At 37.5% G+C, this 15,741-nt stretch overlaps 1 protein-coding gene and 1 long non-coding RNA gene across 8 annotated transcripts in view; one reads left to right on the top strand and one right to left on the bottom strand.

The window, feature by feature from the left end:
* Window positions 1-15,741, bottom strand: part of FAR2 (fatty acyl-CoA reductase 2) — a 192,936-nt gene that overhangs the window by 26,732 nt on the left and 150,463 nt on the right. For all 7 annotated transcript variants that reach the window (XM_030938971.1, XM_010357020.2, XM_030938972.1 and 4 more), the window contains 2 exons: window positions 9,914-10,089; window positions 6,087-6,266 (listed from right to left, as the gene is read on the bottom strand). In XM_030938971.1, coding sequence (XP_030794831.1) covers window positions 6,087-6,266; window positions 9,914-10,089 — 356 coding nt within the window. The remainder of the gene's footprint in view (window positions 1-6,086; window positions 6,267-9,913; window positions 10,090-15,741) is intronic.
* Window positions 3,372-7,098, top strand: LOC104657251. The gene is made up of 3 exons (XR_747260.2): window positions 3,372-3,546; window positions 3,803-3,911; window positions 6,121-7,098. It is a non-coding gene; the product is annotated as an uncharacterized LOC104657251 (long non-coding RNA).

The following is a 15,741-nucleotide window of genomic DNA, read 5'->3' as shown; positions in this document are numbered from 1 at the left end:
CCTTAAGGCCCTCTTTCCCAAACTTGCCTGCTCATAAATATGAATTACACAGGGCCCCTGGGAAAAATCCAGATTCCTGGGTGCCATTTTAGAATCACTAAATACATCTGCAGAGTTAAGAGTCTGATAATCTGTATTTTCAACATGCCCTGGAAATTCCAACAGTCAGGCAAATCAGGGAATCACTAATTTAGAAGAAGTCCACTCCATAAACTGAAGTCATTGAGATTTGAATATATCAGGATTAGCTCTCAAAGACGCATTGCTTCTTGGAGTAAAATTTCAACAGAATTAAATTTTAAAAGAATTAAATCCCTGGTACTAGAAATGCAAAACATGACAAGTATGCATGTTCTAATTGGAGTTAATTTGATAGGTGCAACCCCATATGCAAAGCAGTAGCCATGTCCTCCTGTTTTTTTATTTCCCAAAACATGGAGGTGTTTTTTACATCTGTTGCCGTGCCCTGGTTCTTGTCTTCCATACCACTCCTCTCTGGTAATGAGTCTCGCTTCCTCTGTCTACTCCCTATGCTAATCCACTGCCTCCCCCGACCTCTGGCCATATTAATATTCCTGAAGCCCACTTTCATCGGCACTTTTCCATGATGAAAACAAATGAACAAACAACCCAAAATTATACACAAAAATGCATGCACACACACGGCCCTCCTTCACTAGATCTCCACTGCCTAGAGAATTAAATACAATTCCTCCGCATAGTATGCAAAATCTCCACAGTATGGCCCAGCCTACCTCTCCAGTTTGATCTCTAACTGCTTCCCTATACGTAACACGTGTGCTGCCAAGATGGACTTCTGGCTGTGTCCCAAACACGCTTGGCTTTCCCAGCTCCAGCTGCCCTGCCGGGCACGTGTGCACATCTCACCTATCCACAATCTATCCACTCTTCCAAGTCTTCTCATACGCCTCCCTCCACTCCACCAGTTTCCCCACCACCACACGTGTATAATTCTGCCCTGTTCTGTTTGTCTCGGATATGAGCTCTTTGGAACATAGTCTATATCTCAAGAAAGCACCTTTTTTTTTTTTTTTTTTTTTTTTTTTTTTTTTTTTTTTGAGACGGAGTCTCACTCTGTCGCCCAGGTTGGAGTGCAGTGGCCGTATCTCGGCTCACCGCAAGCTCCGCCTCCCAGGTTCACACCATTCTCCTGCCTCAGCCTCCCGAGTAGTCCCGAGTAGCTGGGACTACGGCCGGCTAATTTTTTGTATTTTTAGTACAGACGAGGTTTCACTGCGTTAGCCAGGATGATCTCGATCTCCTGACCTCGTGATCTGCCCGCCTCGGCCTCCCAAAGTGCTGGGATTACAGGTGTGAGCCACCGCGCCCGGCCAGAAAGCGCCTTTTAATCTCTACCACTGTCAAGTTTGTGAGTAGACTGGAAAGACCGTGGGCTTCAGAATCAAGTGGCCATGGATAAAAATTGTGTCTGAGAGACTTTCAAGGAGTTACTTAGCCTTTCCGAGCTTTTTGCTCCGTGATTAGTATAGCAGTGATAATAATATCAACCCTACAATATTACGTTATGGAATTAAATGTCGGTGAAAGTGTCTTGCCCATTGCTCAGTAATGATTCATGTCCCCCCCCTTCCCTTCTTAATTCAGATTTATTTACATATGTTCAATGGAGCCATAAATATTTGTGATTCCGTGTTTCTAGTACCTGGTTCTAGCTATTTCAGGTTTTTATACAGGCACAAAAGCCCTTTTCTTCTACACTGGTTTCCCTAAGAGGAGTTACCTTGACCTAAAAAATAAGGAAAGCACCAACCATAAAACCCTGCCTTTCTTGGTCAGTTAGGTGCACTTAAAAAAATAAACCTTCTACATAAGCTGTTATTCTGGAAAACTGGAATTTCACTGGCAATCCCTGATCCATTTATGCACACCAACTAGGCAGAAGCTGGTAATATGAAGGTAGAGCTGAGTCAGAATCGGAACTGGTGACTAGGATGAGGGGCGGAAGACAACTACAGATATAAGAACCAGGAAAATGAGTTGCTTTACACTGATTAACGGCCATGCTTCTCATATTCATTAAAAGCATTAACTCCTGATTTAAGTTATTTTAAAAATATATTTATGCTAATGTGCTAAAGTTTTTGTACTAACAAAATCAATTTTCATCTTTCTGGAGTATTTCAGGGCCAAGGTAATGCTAAAAGTTTTTAGATAGGGGCTAAAGAAAGGGAGCTCAGGCCTGACAGTCTCAGGATACAGGATGAATAGAAAATGGGGGGAACTGAACGAACAGAGTCTGCAAAGGTTGGGACCAGGGTGTAAGCATGGGGTTCAAGTTCACAGTCCCATTATTAACAACCCTGAGCAGTACCACTGCTGCCCAAGCAATCAGGAAAGGTCCGGGCCAAAAATGCAAATCCTTCTTTATTTCCCAGAACTGGAATTCCCATTCAACTGATTTGCTGAAAATAAAGTTTCATTTTACATCGTCATGGTGATTTTCTTGAGAATATAATGCCAACAGTACAGTTTCAAGATCATCTTGTTGTCTAACTCCTGGTTCCTTATAAATAAATAAGAACTGCTGAACTACTAAGAGCAAAGGCAGCCACTAGACCCCTGGAAGTTACTGTTAACAACAACAACAACAACAACAACAAAAACTGTCCCCCAGGCATTTCTCTGTTGCACTGAAAGAAAGAAAAACTCTCAAGGGAAATAGAAACCTAAAAACCTTGGAAAATAATTCTATTTTAACACAGACCAATTACTAAATAGAGAATTAATCAAAGGAACAAAGTATTTTCCTAAAACAAAGAAACAAAACCTGGATTTAGGTGAATTGATATTTATTCAGAATGATTTTTAATGTTGTTATTCTAAAACTTCCAAAAATTCCCTCTGGTATAGGAGTCGTTGAAATAGTTGTAGATCATGGTATAGTTGGTGAGGGGTTGCTGGGTTTTATTTAAAGTGCTATTCAAAACTTAACATATAGGTTTCATTCAAAGTTTAAGAAGAAAAAAATGAACAACCAGAAACAAGGGTAAGACGTGGGGATATGGATAGATATTTTATACGTAAGACTTCTGCATCCCAGAATATCAGCTTGCTATGGAATTCTGTCATCTATTCTTGCTTCAGTCAAAACAAACAAATAAAAATAGTCAAAACAATATGAACAATAATCATGTAGTGCCACCAAAAGCTTTTCATTCATTCAGGGAGCATTGAGTCCCTAGCTGGAGATGCAAAGAGGAGCAAGAAATATTCTCTTCCATTGAGAAGCTCATTGTCTAATGTAGAATGTAGATAAGCAACCAGACATTCAGAATGACCTGTGTTACGAGCAATAATAAAGCTGGACACTGGGTACTATGGGGGTACTTGGGAAAGGTGCCTAAGCCAGAGAGCTTCACTGGGGAGCCTTGATGTCTGAGTAAGAATTAACCAGGTGAAGCAAAAGGGGAAATAAGCTCTAGGAACAAACAGAGAGTTTCGAGTGCAAAGGCAGGCAGAGTATGGGGAGGGAAGGCCTTACTTCTTTGTGACTGCAGCATGAAAGTAAGGGGAGGGCTGAGAGAGATGAGCCTGGGTAGGTGGTCCTGGATGTCCTAATTAATCTTGACTTAGCAAATAATAAGTATGACTTTTCTCTATTTTTTTAAAAAACTTAGTTCCTTAATTGCACCCAAAATTTATCTGTTGAGATAAAATAACTTCATTCCTAGTTCTAATTAGTTGCTTAAATAATTGTTATCCTTGGAGAACAGTAAATGACAAATGGACATTAAAAGTTTTGTACAAATGTCAGTTGCAGTTTGTTCATAAATCATGTAGCAGTTACTTGCCTTGTCTGGTTGACATATACTTGAGGGAGGATGGAAAGTGCTGGATGTCTGAAGGTAAATCAACTCTTCCTCTGGGAGGTGAGTTTATTCTTTTTTGAAACCTGGGGTATTTAGTGTCTGGACACAGTTTGGGAGGAAGTGGTATGGAGTACCTAAAGAAGCCCTTCTCTATGGGTGAACTCTTACTTCTTTTCTTTTTCCTTTCTTTTTTTTTTTTTTTTTTTTTTGAGACAAAGTTTTGCTCTTGTTGCCCAGGCTGGGGTGCAATGGTGCAATCTCAGTTCACTGCAACCTCCACCTCCTGGATTCAAGTGATTCTACTGCCTCAGCCTCCCAAGTAGCTGAGATTACAGGCATGTGCCACCACACCTAGCTATTTTTTTTTGTATTTAGTAGAGACGGGGTTTCATCATGTTGGTCAGGCTGGTGTCGAACTCCTGACCTCAGGTGATCCACACACCTTGGTATACCTTGGCCTCCCAAAGTGCTGGGATTACAGGCATAAGCCACCACACCTGGCCTCTTACTTCTTTTCTCTAATGTACTCTCGGGCTCTTTTGCTACCTCAAATTGCATTATGACCTGTCAGGTGTTAGAGAGATCAGCAGTGGAGAATGTCCAGGAAACAGTCTGGAATCAAAAGGGGTCTGCCTCGCTCCTGAATATCAAATATGAAAGCATCACATTTACCAAGAGACAACACCATAAGAGGGTGACTGACAGAAACCAATTCCATCCTGAAAATGCTCTGAGGCTTTAAACACACTTTATTGTCTAGACTTTGGGCCTCAGAGTACACCTGCTTTTTCTCCCACTATCCTGATGAACTCTGCACTGTAAAATTTTTCTCTGTACCAATGTAGCAAACCTCCATTTATTAGCAACTTTAACCTCCAGATCCTTTAGATGACTTTCATTCTTCTTTGTCCTGGATATTTTTACATGACAGACAAAAATATCTATTCTCAGAGCTGGAGGAGATAAAAATGTTTGCCCTGAAGGGAACGAACTCTTGATTTAGCTAAAACTTTTTAAAGAGTATATATTAAATATAAATACAGTATTATATAAAATTATAATGTGATAAATTCATTGTGAAATAGTCCATTTTTCTGCTGTAATACTTTTTATGTAGAGTTTTTTTTTTTAAAGGTAAGCTTAGTAAAAAGGAGCAGAATAAATAAGCAGAAAACAAGCTTAGAATAAGACCTGAGCTGTGTCCTAAGATGAAAGTGGTTTCTGCTGGTTGGCAGGAAGAGAAAAATCCTATACATTATTTCTCTTGCATCATAGGACAGTAAGGAAAGTGTGTCTCAGTCAAATAAGTCAAAAGACTGTCACCTTCTGCTAGATATTGGAGCAATTCTTATTCTTCATTAGTTCTTTTTTTTTTTTTTTTTTTTTTTTTTTTTTTGGAGACAGAGTTTCACTCTTGTTGCCCAGGTTGGAGTGCAATGGCACAATCTCGGCTCATTGCAACCTCTGCCTCCCAGGTTCAAGTGATTCTCCTGCCTCAGCCTCCCAAGTAGCTGGGATTATAGGCACCTGCCACCACACCCAGCTAATCTTTGTATTTTTAGTAGAGATGGGGTTTTGCCATGTTGGCCAGGCTGGTCTTGACCTCCTGGCCTCAGGTGATCCACCAGCCTCAGCCTCCCAAAGTCCTGGGATTACAGGCGTGAGCCACCGCGCCCGGCCGCTAGTTCTTTTTTACGAATCATTTGATTAAGTGATGTTAAACACTCCCTAGCACTGCAATAAGTATTTTATATAACTTTATTCAACCTCACAACTATAAAATGGGCCCATTTTACAAATGAAGGACCTGGGGCTCAGAGAGGGCAAGGAAGTTGCTCAAAGTCACACAGGTAGTTACTGGTGGAGGTATGCCAGACTCATGTCAGTCTGAACTGAAAATTTTTCTTCTGAACTTTTATTCTATACATTATACTTGCTTTATCTAGTGACAATGCTAAGTTCATTAAAATCTGAGAAACCACTTCTACGTATAGTATTCCCAAGTACCTCATGCAATCCTACACAATTCCACAAAATGTTTAAGAATTTTCTATCCCCTTTCTCTTTTAGCAATATATTCCCCACCAGAACTGGCAGACAAGGTAGCTAAGGCTAGCACCGTTTCAAAACATTTGCTTCAAAAGTGTTTCACTTCATCATCTTATTAATAGCTACAAAGAATCAAAGAGAACAACATTCTACCCGCCCCTTGATCCCTTTATTAGACCAACTTACTCAAGGGAATCAATGATTTTTTTTGGCTCCACAGGGCACGGATAGATAACTTCATCGATGTGCTTCAGGTTACAATTTGAATAGGCAGTAGAGATATGTATAAACGCTTCCAGCTTTGGCATCTGACTAGCCATAAGCAAGAGCTGCCGGGTGGCAGTGACGTTAAGTTGCACAGCGTGTCTAGAGAAGATTAAGTGGAAGGAAATACAATGAGGTAAGTCAGCATCATGCCTTGCTATAACTGTACCTACTCCAATAACTGGCATACCTATCAGATTTTGGTGGCTGCACCAAACACCAGGGAGAGAAGGATGGGTCATAGCTACACAGTTATGCGATACTCGGAATGTTTTATGTAGTGATGATGTGTTTTGTGCACATAAATCCTATTCATTGACACACCGTACATATATCTAGAGGACAGCTGGTTCAAATCAACTGAAAAAAGAATTACAGTCTTTTTGTAAAGGTGCTTCTATAGGCAGCCATTAAAAGAACAAAAACATGTAAATTAAACATTTAACTGAAGAAGTTGGAAAGTATAAATAAACTTGAGGGGAGCAACAGTAGAATTTTTAAATGAGCAAGGTCTAGGCCAGACATGAAAATTGATGTCAAAATCTAAAATTGCAGCTAGTAGAATACAAAGCTATATAAACAGTATGTGATAACAATGAAATAGTTCATTCCAGGAATACATGGTTTATCCAATGCCAGGAAACTTACTAATTTAATTTAACTCAAAAGAGAAAAACTATATAAGAATATATATGTATTTTGAAAAGTTTAAAATGATGTTTAATTTCCATTTCCAATTTAATTAAACACATTCACTAGAATAGGAATAAAATGATTAAGCAACATATATTTAAATTTGCTAGCCAATATCATTCTTAATGGTGAAAGCTAGGAGCACTGCTTGTAACGTCTGTGGTGGGAATAATGCCCACAATCACACTACTACTTAACATTGTTCTGAAGTCCTAGTCCTTTAATTAATTAGAAAGAAAAATAAAATTAAAGAACAGATACAGATACTAAAAAGACAGCCACAAAAATTACTGTCAGATTATATAATTGCATACCTGGAAAACAGAAGCAGCTTTTTAAAAAGCTGAAATGTACTATAATTCAGTAAGGTGTTCACTGATAAAAATTATGTAAAAAATCACTAGCTTGCCTGTATATAAACAAAAATTAGAGAATAAAAGAGAAGAAAGGTTCAAAGTTGAACATTTAAAATATATGAAATTCATCACAAATGAATATATAACAAAAAACAAATAACAAAAAATTTAATAAATGGGAAAACATATATTGTTTTTGGATAGGAAGAATCAATATTTTAAATATGTTAAATGTTTTTAAGGTATTCTACATATACAAGGTAATTCTAATCAAATTCCCAAGATTTTTAAAAACCTGGCAAAATTATCTTAAATTTAATCAAGAAGTATATGCAAAGAGAACAGTCACAAAAATTCTATAAAAATGAAAGTGTGGCTGGGTGCGGTGACTCACGCCTGTAATCCCAGCACTTTAGGAGGCTGAGGCAGGTGGATCACCTGAGGTCGGGAGTTCGAGACCAGCCTGGCCATGATTGTGAACCCCTGTCTCTACCAAAAATACAAAAATTATCTGGGCATGGTGGTGCGTGCCTGTAGTCCCAGCTACACGGGAGGCTGAGGCAAGAGAATCACTTGAACTTAGGAGGTGAAGGTTAAAGTGAGCGGAGATCGTGCCACTGCACTCCAGCCTGGGCAACAGAGCGAGACTCCACTCAAAACAAAACAAAACAAAAAAAATAGAGTGCTGTTGAGTATACTTGCTCTAATATAATAAAAATTACGGCAATTAAAATGAGACAGTACTGGCAGTGAAAGCCTGATTTAATGTAACAAAATAAGTTTAAAAACTGAAATTTAGTTTCAGAGCTTTATATCAGATAAAGAGTAAAAATATTTAACAAATATTGTTTAAAAGTAACCATATAGCACACACAAAAAAATAATGCTGCTTTACTTTCACATCTGCATCACTCTTCTTACAGAATTTTCCTGTACTCCTCTTTCTAGGTAAATGCTTTATAAATGGATCAAATATCTAAATGTGAAAATGAAACCATAAAAATACTAGGGGAAATTATAAATAACTGCATAAATAATAGACTTGAAAGACATTTGATAAATTGTTAAAATAGTTTGAGCCTTATAAAAGATGAAGAGTTTAACGGCCAGGCGCAGTGGCTCACGCCTGTAATACCAGCACTTGGGAGGCCAAAGCGGGTGGATTACCTGAGGTCAGGAGTTCGAGACCAGCCTGGCCAACATGATGAAACCCCGTCTCTACTAAAAATACAAAAGTATTAGCCGGGCGTGGTGGCGGGCACCCATAATCCCAACTACTCAGGAGGCTGAGGCAGGAGATTAGCTTGAACCCAGGAGGCAGAGGTTGTCGTGAGCCAAGATCCTGCCATTGCACTCCAACCTAGGCAACAAGAGCGAAACTCTGTCTCAAAAAAAAAAAAAAAAAAAAAAAAAAAAAAGACTATGCTGAAACTTTCAAGAAGTCTTAATATTAATAAGAAAAAAATGTTTCAATAGAAAAATAGGTGGGCCGAGCGCAGTGGCTCAGGGCCGGGCGCGGTGGCTCACGCCTGTAATCCCAGCACTTTGGGAGGCCGAGGCTGGCGGATCACGAGGTCAGGAGATCGAGACCATCCTGACTATCATGGTGAAACACTGTCTCTACTAAAAATGCAAAAAGTTATCTGGGCATGGTGGCGGGCACCTGTAGTCCCAGCTATGCAGGAGGCTGAGGTAGGAGAATGGCGTGAACCTTGGAGGTGGAGCTTGCAGTGAACTGAGATCGCGCCACTGCACTCCAGCCTGGGCAACAGAGCAAGACTCGGTCTCAGAAAAAAAGAAAAGAAAAGAAAAGAAAAGAAAAGAAAAGAAAAGAAAAGAAAAGAAAAGAAAGAAAAGAAAAGAAATATAGGCAAAGAAAGCAAAGAGCATGAATAGGCATTTCACAAAGAACAAAATGCCTATAAGCATTTAAATATCATTGGCGTTTGTAATCATCAAAGAAATACAAATCAGAACATGTGCTACCATTTCCATTATCCTATTAGCAACATTAAAAATAATTTTAAAATTATAGTATTATTTTGTGACTGTAAAAATGAGCATTCATGTGTACAGAGACAGTGTAAGCAGACACCACATTTTTGGAGAGCAATTTAGCATTATGTGTGAAAATGCAAACTGTTCATAACCTGGGTACATCTGATATGTATCTGATAATTGTATTTCTAGGAATTTATCTCAAGAAGAGCACACAAAGGGGTGAAAAATATACATGCACACAGATGTTCACTGCAGTGTTGTTTATAAAAGTGAAAAATTAAAACCATCTAAATGTCCACCGACATAGAACTGGTTTAATATATTATACATATGTGCAATGGAATGTCATGTAATCATTACAAATTATAATAGAACATTTATTGACAATGATAGATATCAAAAAATATAACTGAGCAGGTTGCAAAATATCATCCTCGCTAGGATGCCATTTTCTTCCAGTAAAACTGAACATACACTTATGTAATCATAGATACATAAAGAAAAATTGGAGTGAATGTTCTCCACAATAGTAAATGGTTGTTTCTAGATGGTGGGATTTTGGAGGAGTTTTGCTTCTTTGTATGGTTTTTTTGTTGTTGTTGAGAGTGTATTTCTTTTTTTTTTTTCTTTACAGAAACTATGAAGAAATTTACATGCACACAAATGTATACAAGCCATGAGAGGGAAATGGGAATGTACCTGAGAGTGTCATCAAAGCGTACAGTGGCTGCACAGTGAAAGATGACGTTTGTACAGGAGAGAAGCTCCTGCATGTCCTCTTTGCTGATGCCAAAGTCATTCTGACTGAGATCTGCATAAATAGCTCTGATCTTCTCATGCACATTTGGACAAACTTCTTTGACTTTCTCAAATAGCTGAAACATAAGTATAGATCAATATACAAAAAATAGCATCATCTTTATCACATTGTTCTTGTTTATAACAACCTGTTTAATTATACTCAAAAACTGGTTTTAGTTGTAATAATATTACTTAAAGAAGACATCTGGCTGGGTGTGGCGGCTCATGCCTGTAATCTCAACGCTTTGGGAAGCCAAAGTAGGACGATCACTTGAGCCCAGGAGTTTGGCACCAGGCTGGGCAACATAGTAAAAACCTGTTTCTACTAAAAATACAAAAAATTAGCCAGGCATGGTGGTGTGTGCCTGTAGTCCCAGCTACTTGGGAGGCTGAGGTGGGAGGATCCCTTGATCCCAAGTGGTCGAGGCTGCAGTGAGCCTTGATTGCAACACTGCATTCCAGTCTGGGTGACAGAGCAAGACCCTGTCTCAAAAAAAAAAAAAAAAAAAAAAAAAATTTACTCAAGAACCATCTGCTTTATTTCATACAATTCAGCCAGTTTAGTGTAATTCCTGCTACATTTCATGTGAGAAACATTTGAAAAATCAGTTCCAATAATCAGTAAGGTGCGCATTTTGAACTTTTCCTGTAGGATGAAAAAGTGAAAGTAAGTCATCCACATCCTGCCTTTATACTCTTTTCCCCTTTAAGCCAGCTTTATATTTACATATGGTAATAGTTTCCATTTTTGACTGAGAATAAGTGTTTCAGTAAAAAATCACCAGTCTCTACAAAGCCTTTACAAATTACAAGCAAAATTACCAACAGCTTGGTTAACTGAACCAAATTAACAAAATATCTTAGCAGCACAAACATAATTAGAAAATAACAAATAACAAATGAAGCAAATTTGTAATAGGTGAAACATATAAAAATGTTATGTAATCTCATTCTAATATAAATGGCAATTATTGTCTAGTAAGTACATGAGCTCATGTACTTTTTATGGGATATTAATTGATTTTTAAAATATTCTAATTTATTCATAATGGAAAAAAGGAAGAGGACTGGCCATTTTAGCTCTAGTTACACTTATTCAGATAGAATAGATTCAGTACTTTCCCCTCTACACAGAAATTCTTAGATTAAATTGGCATTTCCCATATTCTCAAGAAATATGATTTTAATAAAATGATCTTGGTTCCAACCTATTTTGATTAAATGGAATTTTACTTAGTGTTGGTGTGGCATATTAACAGCGAGAAAACAAAAAGCAAGGCTAAATGTTTAGAAAATTTAAGAACAGAGAAAATTAGCCTGTGGTTTTAATCATAATATAGTAAAAGAGACAGTCCTCTTCTCTCCCTTAACCCCCAAACAGTATTTTTACCTATTCCTTGATCCTTAGTCACAGGATTAAGAGAGATCTATCCATTAGAGATGTACCCCAGGCTGTTTTTATTGGGTAATAAAAAGTTGATCTCAGGTAGTCAGAGAAACCATGTCTCATTTGTATTAGACAAGAGCATGTTCAGAAGCCATTCTGAGGATTTAATGAAGATGTCTAGAAAAGGGATGAAATCCACATATTGATCTGTCACGTTAACACACTTCAATTCTGTCTACCATTTTTCTGCACTGTAGCGGCAGTCTTTTCAGTGGTGTGTTACTGCAATTCTGAAAATAATTTGTAAGTTAGGTCAGTCCTCAGTGCTTTTGACATCTGGGATTGATAAGGTTGCTAAAGTGTCCTGGGCACATTCTCAACAAAGAGGTCATTCTGACTCTTCCAGAAAGATCTTTAATAGTTTTTCTAATATTAATCAATCATAAACATGCTAAATGTTTTTTTCTAGAGTCAGATGTTTTCCTTCTTGATAGTTAACATTAATTGTACAACAAACATGTTGAATAGTTTTGGATAAGCTTATCTAAAATTTGTGTAATTTTCTCTTTTTTGATAACTAATTTGGAGAAGACTCTTTTTGAGTCTACATGATATATTTTATGTATTCTACATGATAGTCACTAGAAATTTACTTAGGGTTCTGTGGATTCTTTCACTTTGGCCTGTGAAGACTTCTGACTACCGGAGAGCAAGAAGTAGGAGATGGTTTCAGCATCCACCCATCTCACAATGGAGTTCTTTACATATGATGTAAGTTGTCATATTTAGATTTTCTTTTGCCTTTGGTTTTTATGACTTTAAAAGACAGAATATACTGCTATTCCATATTATACTTTCAGATAACCTGTGCAATGTTGAACAGCACCAAGATCTCATATTTGCATTGCTTTTCATGAGATCATTACAATTTTAGGAAATAATGTTCCAATCTGTGTTGTATCTATTGAATTGTATTTTCAATCAAGAATGCATATCTGAATGAACATAGTACAGTTTTTTAAAAGTCTGAGTTTTCTGATTTAGATAGTAGTTGATAATGTTCCATTGAAATAAATCAATGAATTGGCTGCATCAATTCAAACCACAGTGCTAAATGAGGATTCCATTTTACTACATTAGCCTTGCTTAATAATAGGACTTGCCCTGTCAGAAATCTCACCATACTGCTATAGCTCCTGAAATAATACTCTTTAATAGTGCCACATCCTGAATAGAGTGACAGAGATGGCAGCCAACTGCAATCCAACAGGTCAGTGGTTTTGGTCTTTTCATAACACCATACACAAAGTGAACTGCATTGGAATCACTAGTAGCATAATTAAAATGTATATTCCTGGGTCCTATACCATACCCACTAAATAAGAAATTACTAGGGCACACCCAGGAATCTATATTTCATGCCAAGTCCCCTAATTGTTTTTAAGACATACAAATGATGAGAATTTCTCCATTTAGAGTGCTAACACGGACAACGGCAGATGAATGACTGCATATGACTCATTTTCCTTTATAACTGCCCAGAGCAATCTTCACATCAGTAGCTTGCAAACTGTAAGCATGAAGAATCAAGGAACCTGGTTAAAAATTATTTCTTTATTCCATCCTCAGAGATCCTGGCTCAGTAGTTTTGTGTGTAACCCAGGAAACTATATTTCTTAACCACCTCCGCAGGTGGATCTGTTGGTCCAGGTACCATAATTGGGAAACACTGACTCTGGAAAATTCATGTCTGTTCTTAAATTCAGGGCTTATATTTCCCCCTCTAGTTTGTAAACTCCTTGATTCTTTTTTTCTTTTGTAGGGAAACCCTTTCTAATTTTTTAAAATTTTTGTGGGTACATAGTAGGTATATATATATATGGGGTACATGAGATGTTTTTATACAGGTACACAATATGAAATAGACACATCATAGAGAAGGGGGTATCTATCCCTTCAAGCATTTATCTTTGAATTACAAGCAATCCAATTATACTCTTTACATTATTTTAAAATGTACCATTATTATTGACTATAGTCACCCGATTGTGCTATCAAATAGTAGGTCTTATTAATTCTTTTATTTTTTGTCACCCTTTACCATTCTCATCTCCCCTCCCACTTGCCTTCCCAGCCTCTGGTAATCATCCTTCTACTTTTTATGTCCACGAGTTCAATTGTTTTGATTTTTGTATCTGACAAATAAGTGAAAACATGCAGTGTTTGTCTTTCTGTGCCTGGTTCATTTCACTTGGCCTAATGACCTCCAGTTCCATCCATGTTGTTGAATCCCATTCTTTTTGATAGCTGAGTAATACTCCATTGTGTATATGCACCACATTTTCTTTATCCATTCATCTGTTGATGGACACTTAGGTGGCTTCCAAATCTTAGCTATTGTGAGCAGTACTGCAACAAACATGGGAGTGCAGATATCTCTTTGATATACTGATTGCCTTTCTTTTGGGTATATACCTTGCAGTGGGACTGCTGGATCATACAGTATTTCTTTTTTTTTGTTTTTTGTTTTTTTTTCAGAGTCTCACTCTGTCACTCAGGCTGGAGGGCAGTAGCACGATCTTGGTTCACTCCAACCTTCATCTCCCAAGTTCAAGTAATTCTCTTGCCTCAGCCTCCTGAGTAGCTGGGATTACAAGCATGTGCCAACATGCCTGGCTAATTTGTGTATTTTTAGTAGAGACAGGATTTCGCTACATTGGCCAGGCTGATCTTGAACTCCTGACCTCCAGTGATCCACCCACCTCGGCCTCCCAAAGTGCTGGGATTACAGGCGTGAGCCACGGCACCTGGCCCATATGGTATTTCTACTGTTTTTTGAGGAACATGCAAACTGTTCTCCATAGTGGTTGTTCTAATTTACATTCCCACCAACAGCATATGAGGGTTCCTTTTTCTCCACATCATTGACAGCATTTGTTATCTTTTGGATATAGGCCATTTTAACTGGGGTGAAATAATATTTCATTGTAGTTTTGATTTGCATGTCTCTGATGATCAGTGATGTTGAGCACCTTTTTATATGCCTGTTTGTCATTTGTATGTCTTCTTTTGAGATATGGTTATTCAAATATTTTGCTCATTTTTTGATCGGATTTTTATACTTTTTACTATACAGTTGTTTGAGCTCCTTATATATTCTGGTTATTAATCCTTTATCAGATAGGTTGTTTGCAAATATTTCCCCTATTCTGTGGCTTGTCTCTTCGCTTTTTTAATTGTATCCTCTGCTGTGTAGCAGCTTTTTAACTTGATGTGATCCCGTTTGTCCATTCTTGCTTTGGTAGCCTGTGCTTGTGGGGTATTGCTCAATAAATTTTTGCCCAGACCAATGTCCTGGAGATTTTCCTAAATGTTTTCTTGTAGTAGTTTCATAGTTTGAAGTCTTAGATTTAACTCTTTAATCCACTTTGATTTGATTTTTGTATATGGTGGGAGATAGGGGTCTAGTTTCATTCTGCTGTATATGGATATCCAGTTTTCCCAACACCATTTACTGATGAGGCTGTCTTTACACCAGTATATGTTCTTGGCACCTTTGTCAAAAGAGTTCACTGTAGGAGTGTGGATTTGTTTCTGAGTTCTCTATTCTGTTCTATTGGTCTCTGTGTCTGTTTTTATGCCAGTAGCACATTATTTTGGTTACCATAGCTTTGTAGTATAATTTGAAGTCAAGTAATGTGATTCCTCCAATTTTATTCTTTTTTGCTTAGGTTAGCTTTGGCTATTCTCAGTCTTTTGTGGTTCCATGTAAATTTTAGGATTTTTTTTTCTATTTTTATGAATAATGTTATTGATATTTTGATAAGGATTACATTGAATCTGTATATTGCTTTGGGTTGTAGGATGGACATTTTAACAATATTGATTCTTCTAATCCATGAACATGGAATACTTTTCTAGTTTTTGGTGTCTTCTTCAATTTCATTCATCAGTGTTTTATAGTTTTCATTATAGAGATCTTTCACTTCTCTGGTCAAGTTAATTCCTAAGTATTTAATTTTATGTTTGGCTACTTTAAAGGGTATTACTTTTTTAAAAAAATTCCTTTGTAAACTCCTTGATTCTTATTCATCTCTTTATGCTTGACAGTACGCCATTCATTGAAAAGACCCAAAGTTTGCTTATTGAATTAAAATTAATTCCTGTAAGATCAGTAACAGAACTGCTACTACAATAGAATGGAAGCCTGATTCCTGAAGTTTGTATGACTGTGATGAGAGATAGCAGATAGCGACTCCTAAATGAGGACACAAAGTGTTTCCTGAGTTCTCTATATTAACTGCCAGTGGGAGTTTGAAGTAATGTGATTTCTCCAGTT

This window comes from Rhinopithecus roxellana, chromosome 10, assembly GCF_007565055.1.
Source record: "Rhinopithecus roxellana isolate Shanxi Qingling chromosome 10, ASM756505v1, whole genome shotgun sequence".
Lineage (NCBI taxonomy): Eukaryota > Metazoa > Chordata > Mammalia > Primates > Cercopithecidae > Rhinopithecus > Rhinopithecus roxellana.
Note: the sequence above shows the minus strand (reverse complement) of the source record. Positions and strands in the feature narration are given on the sequence as shown.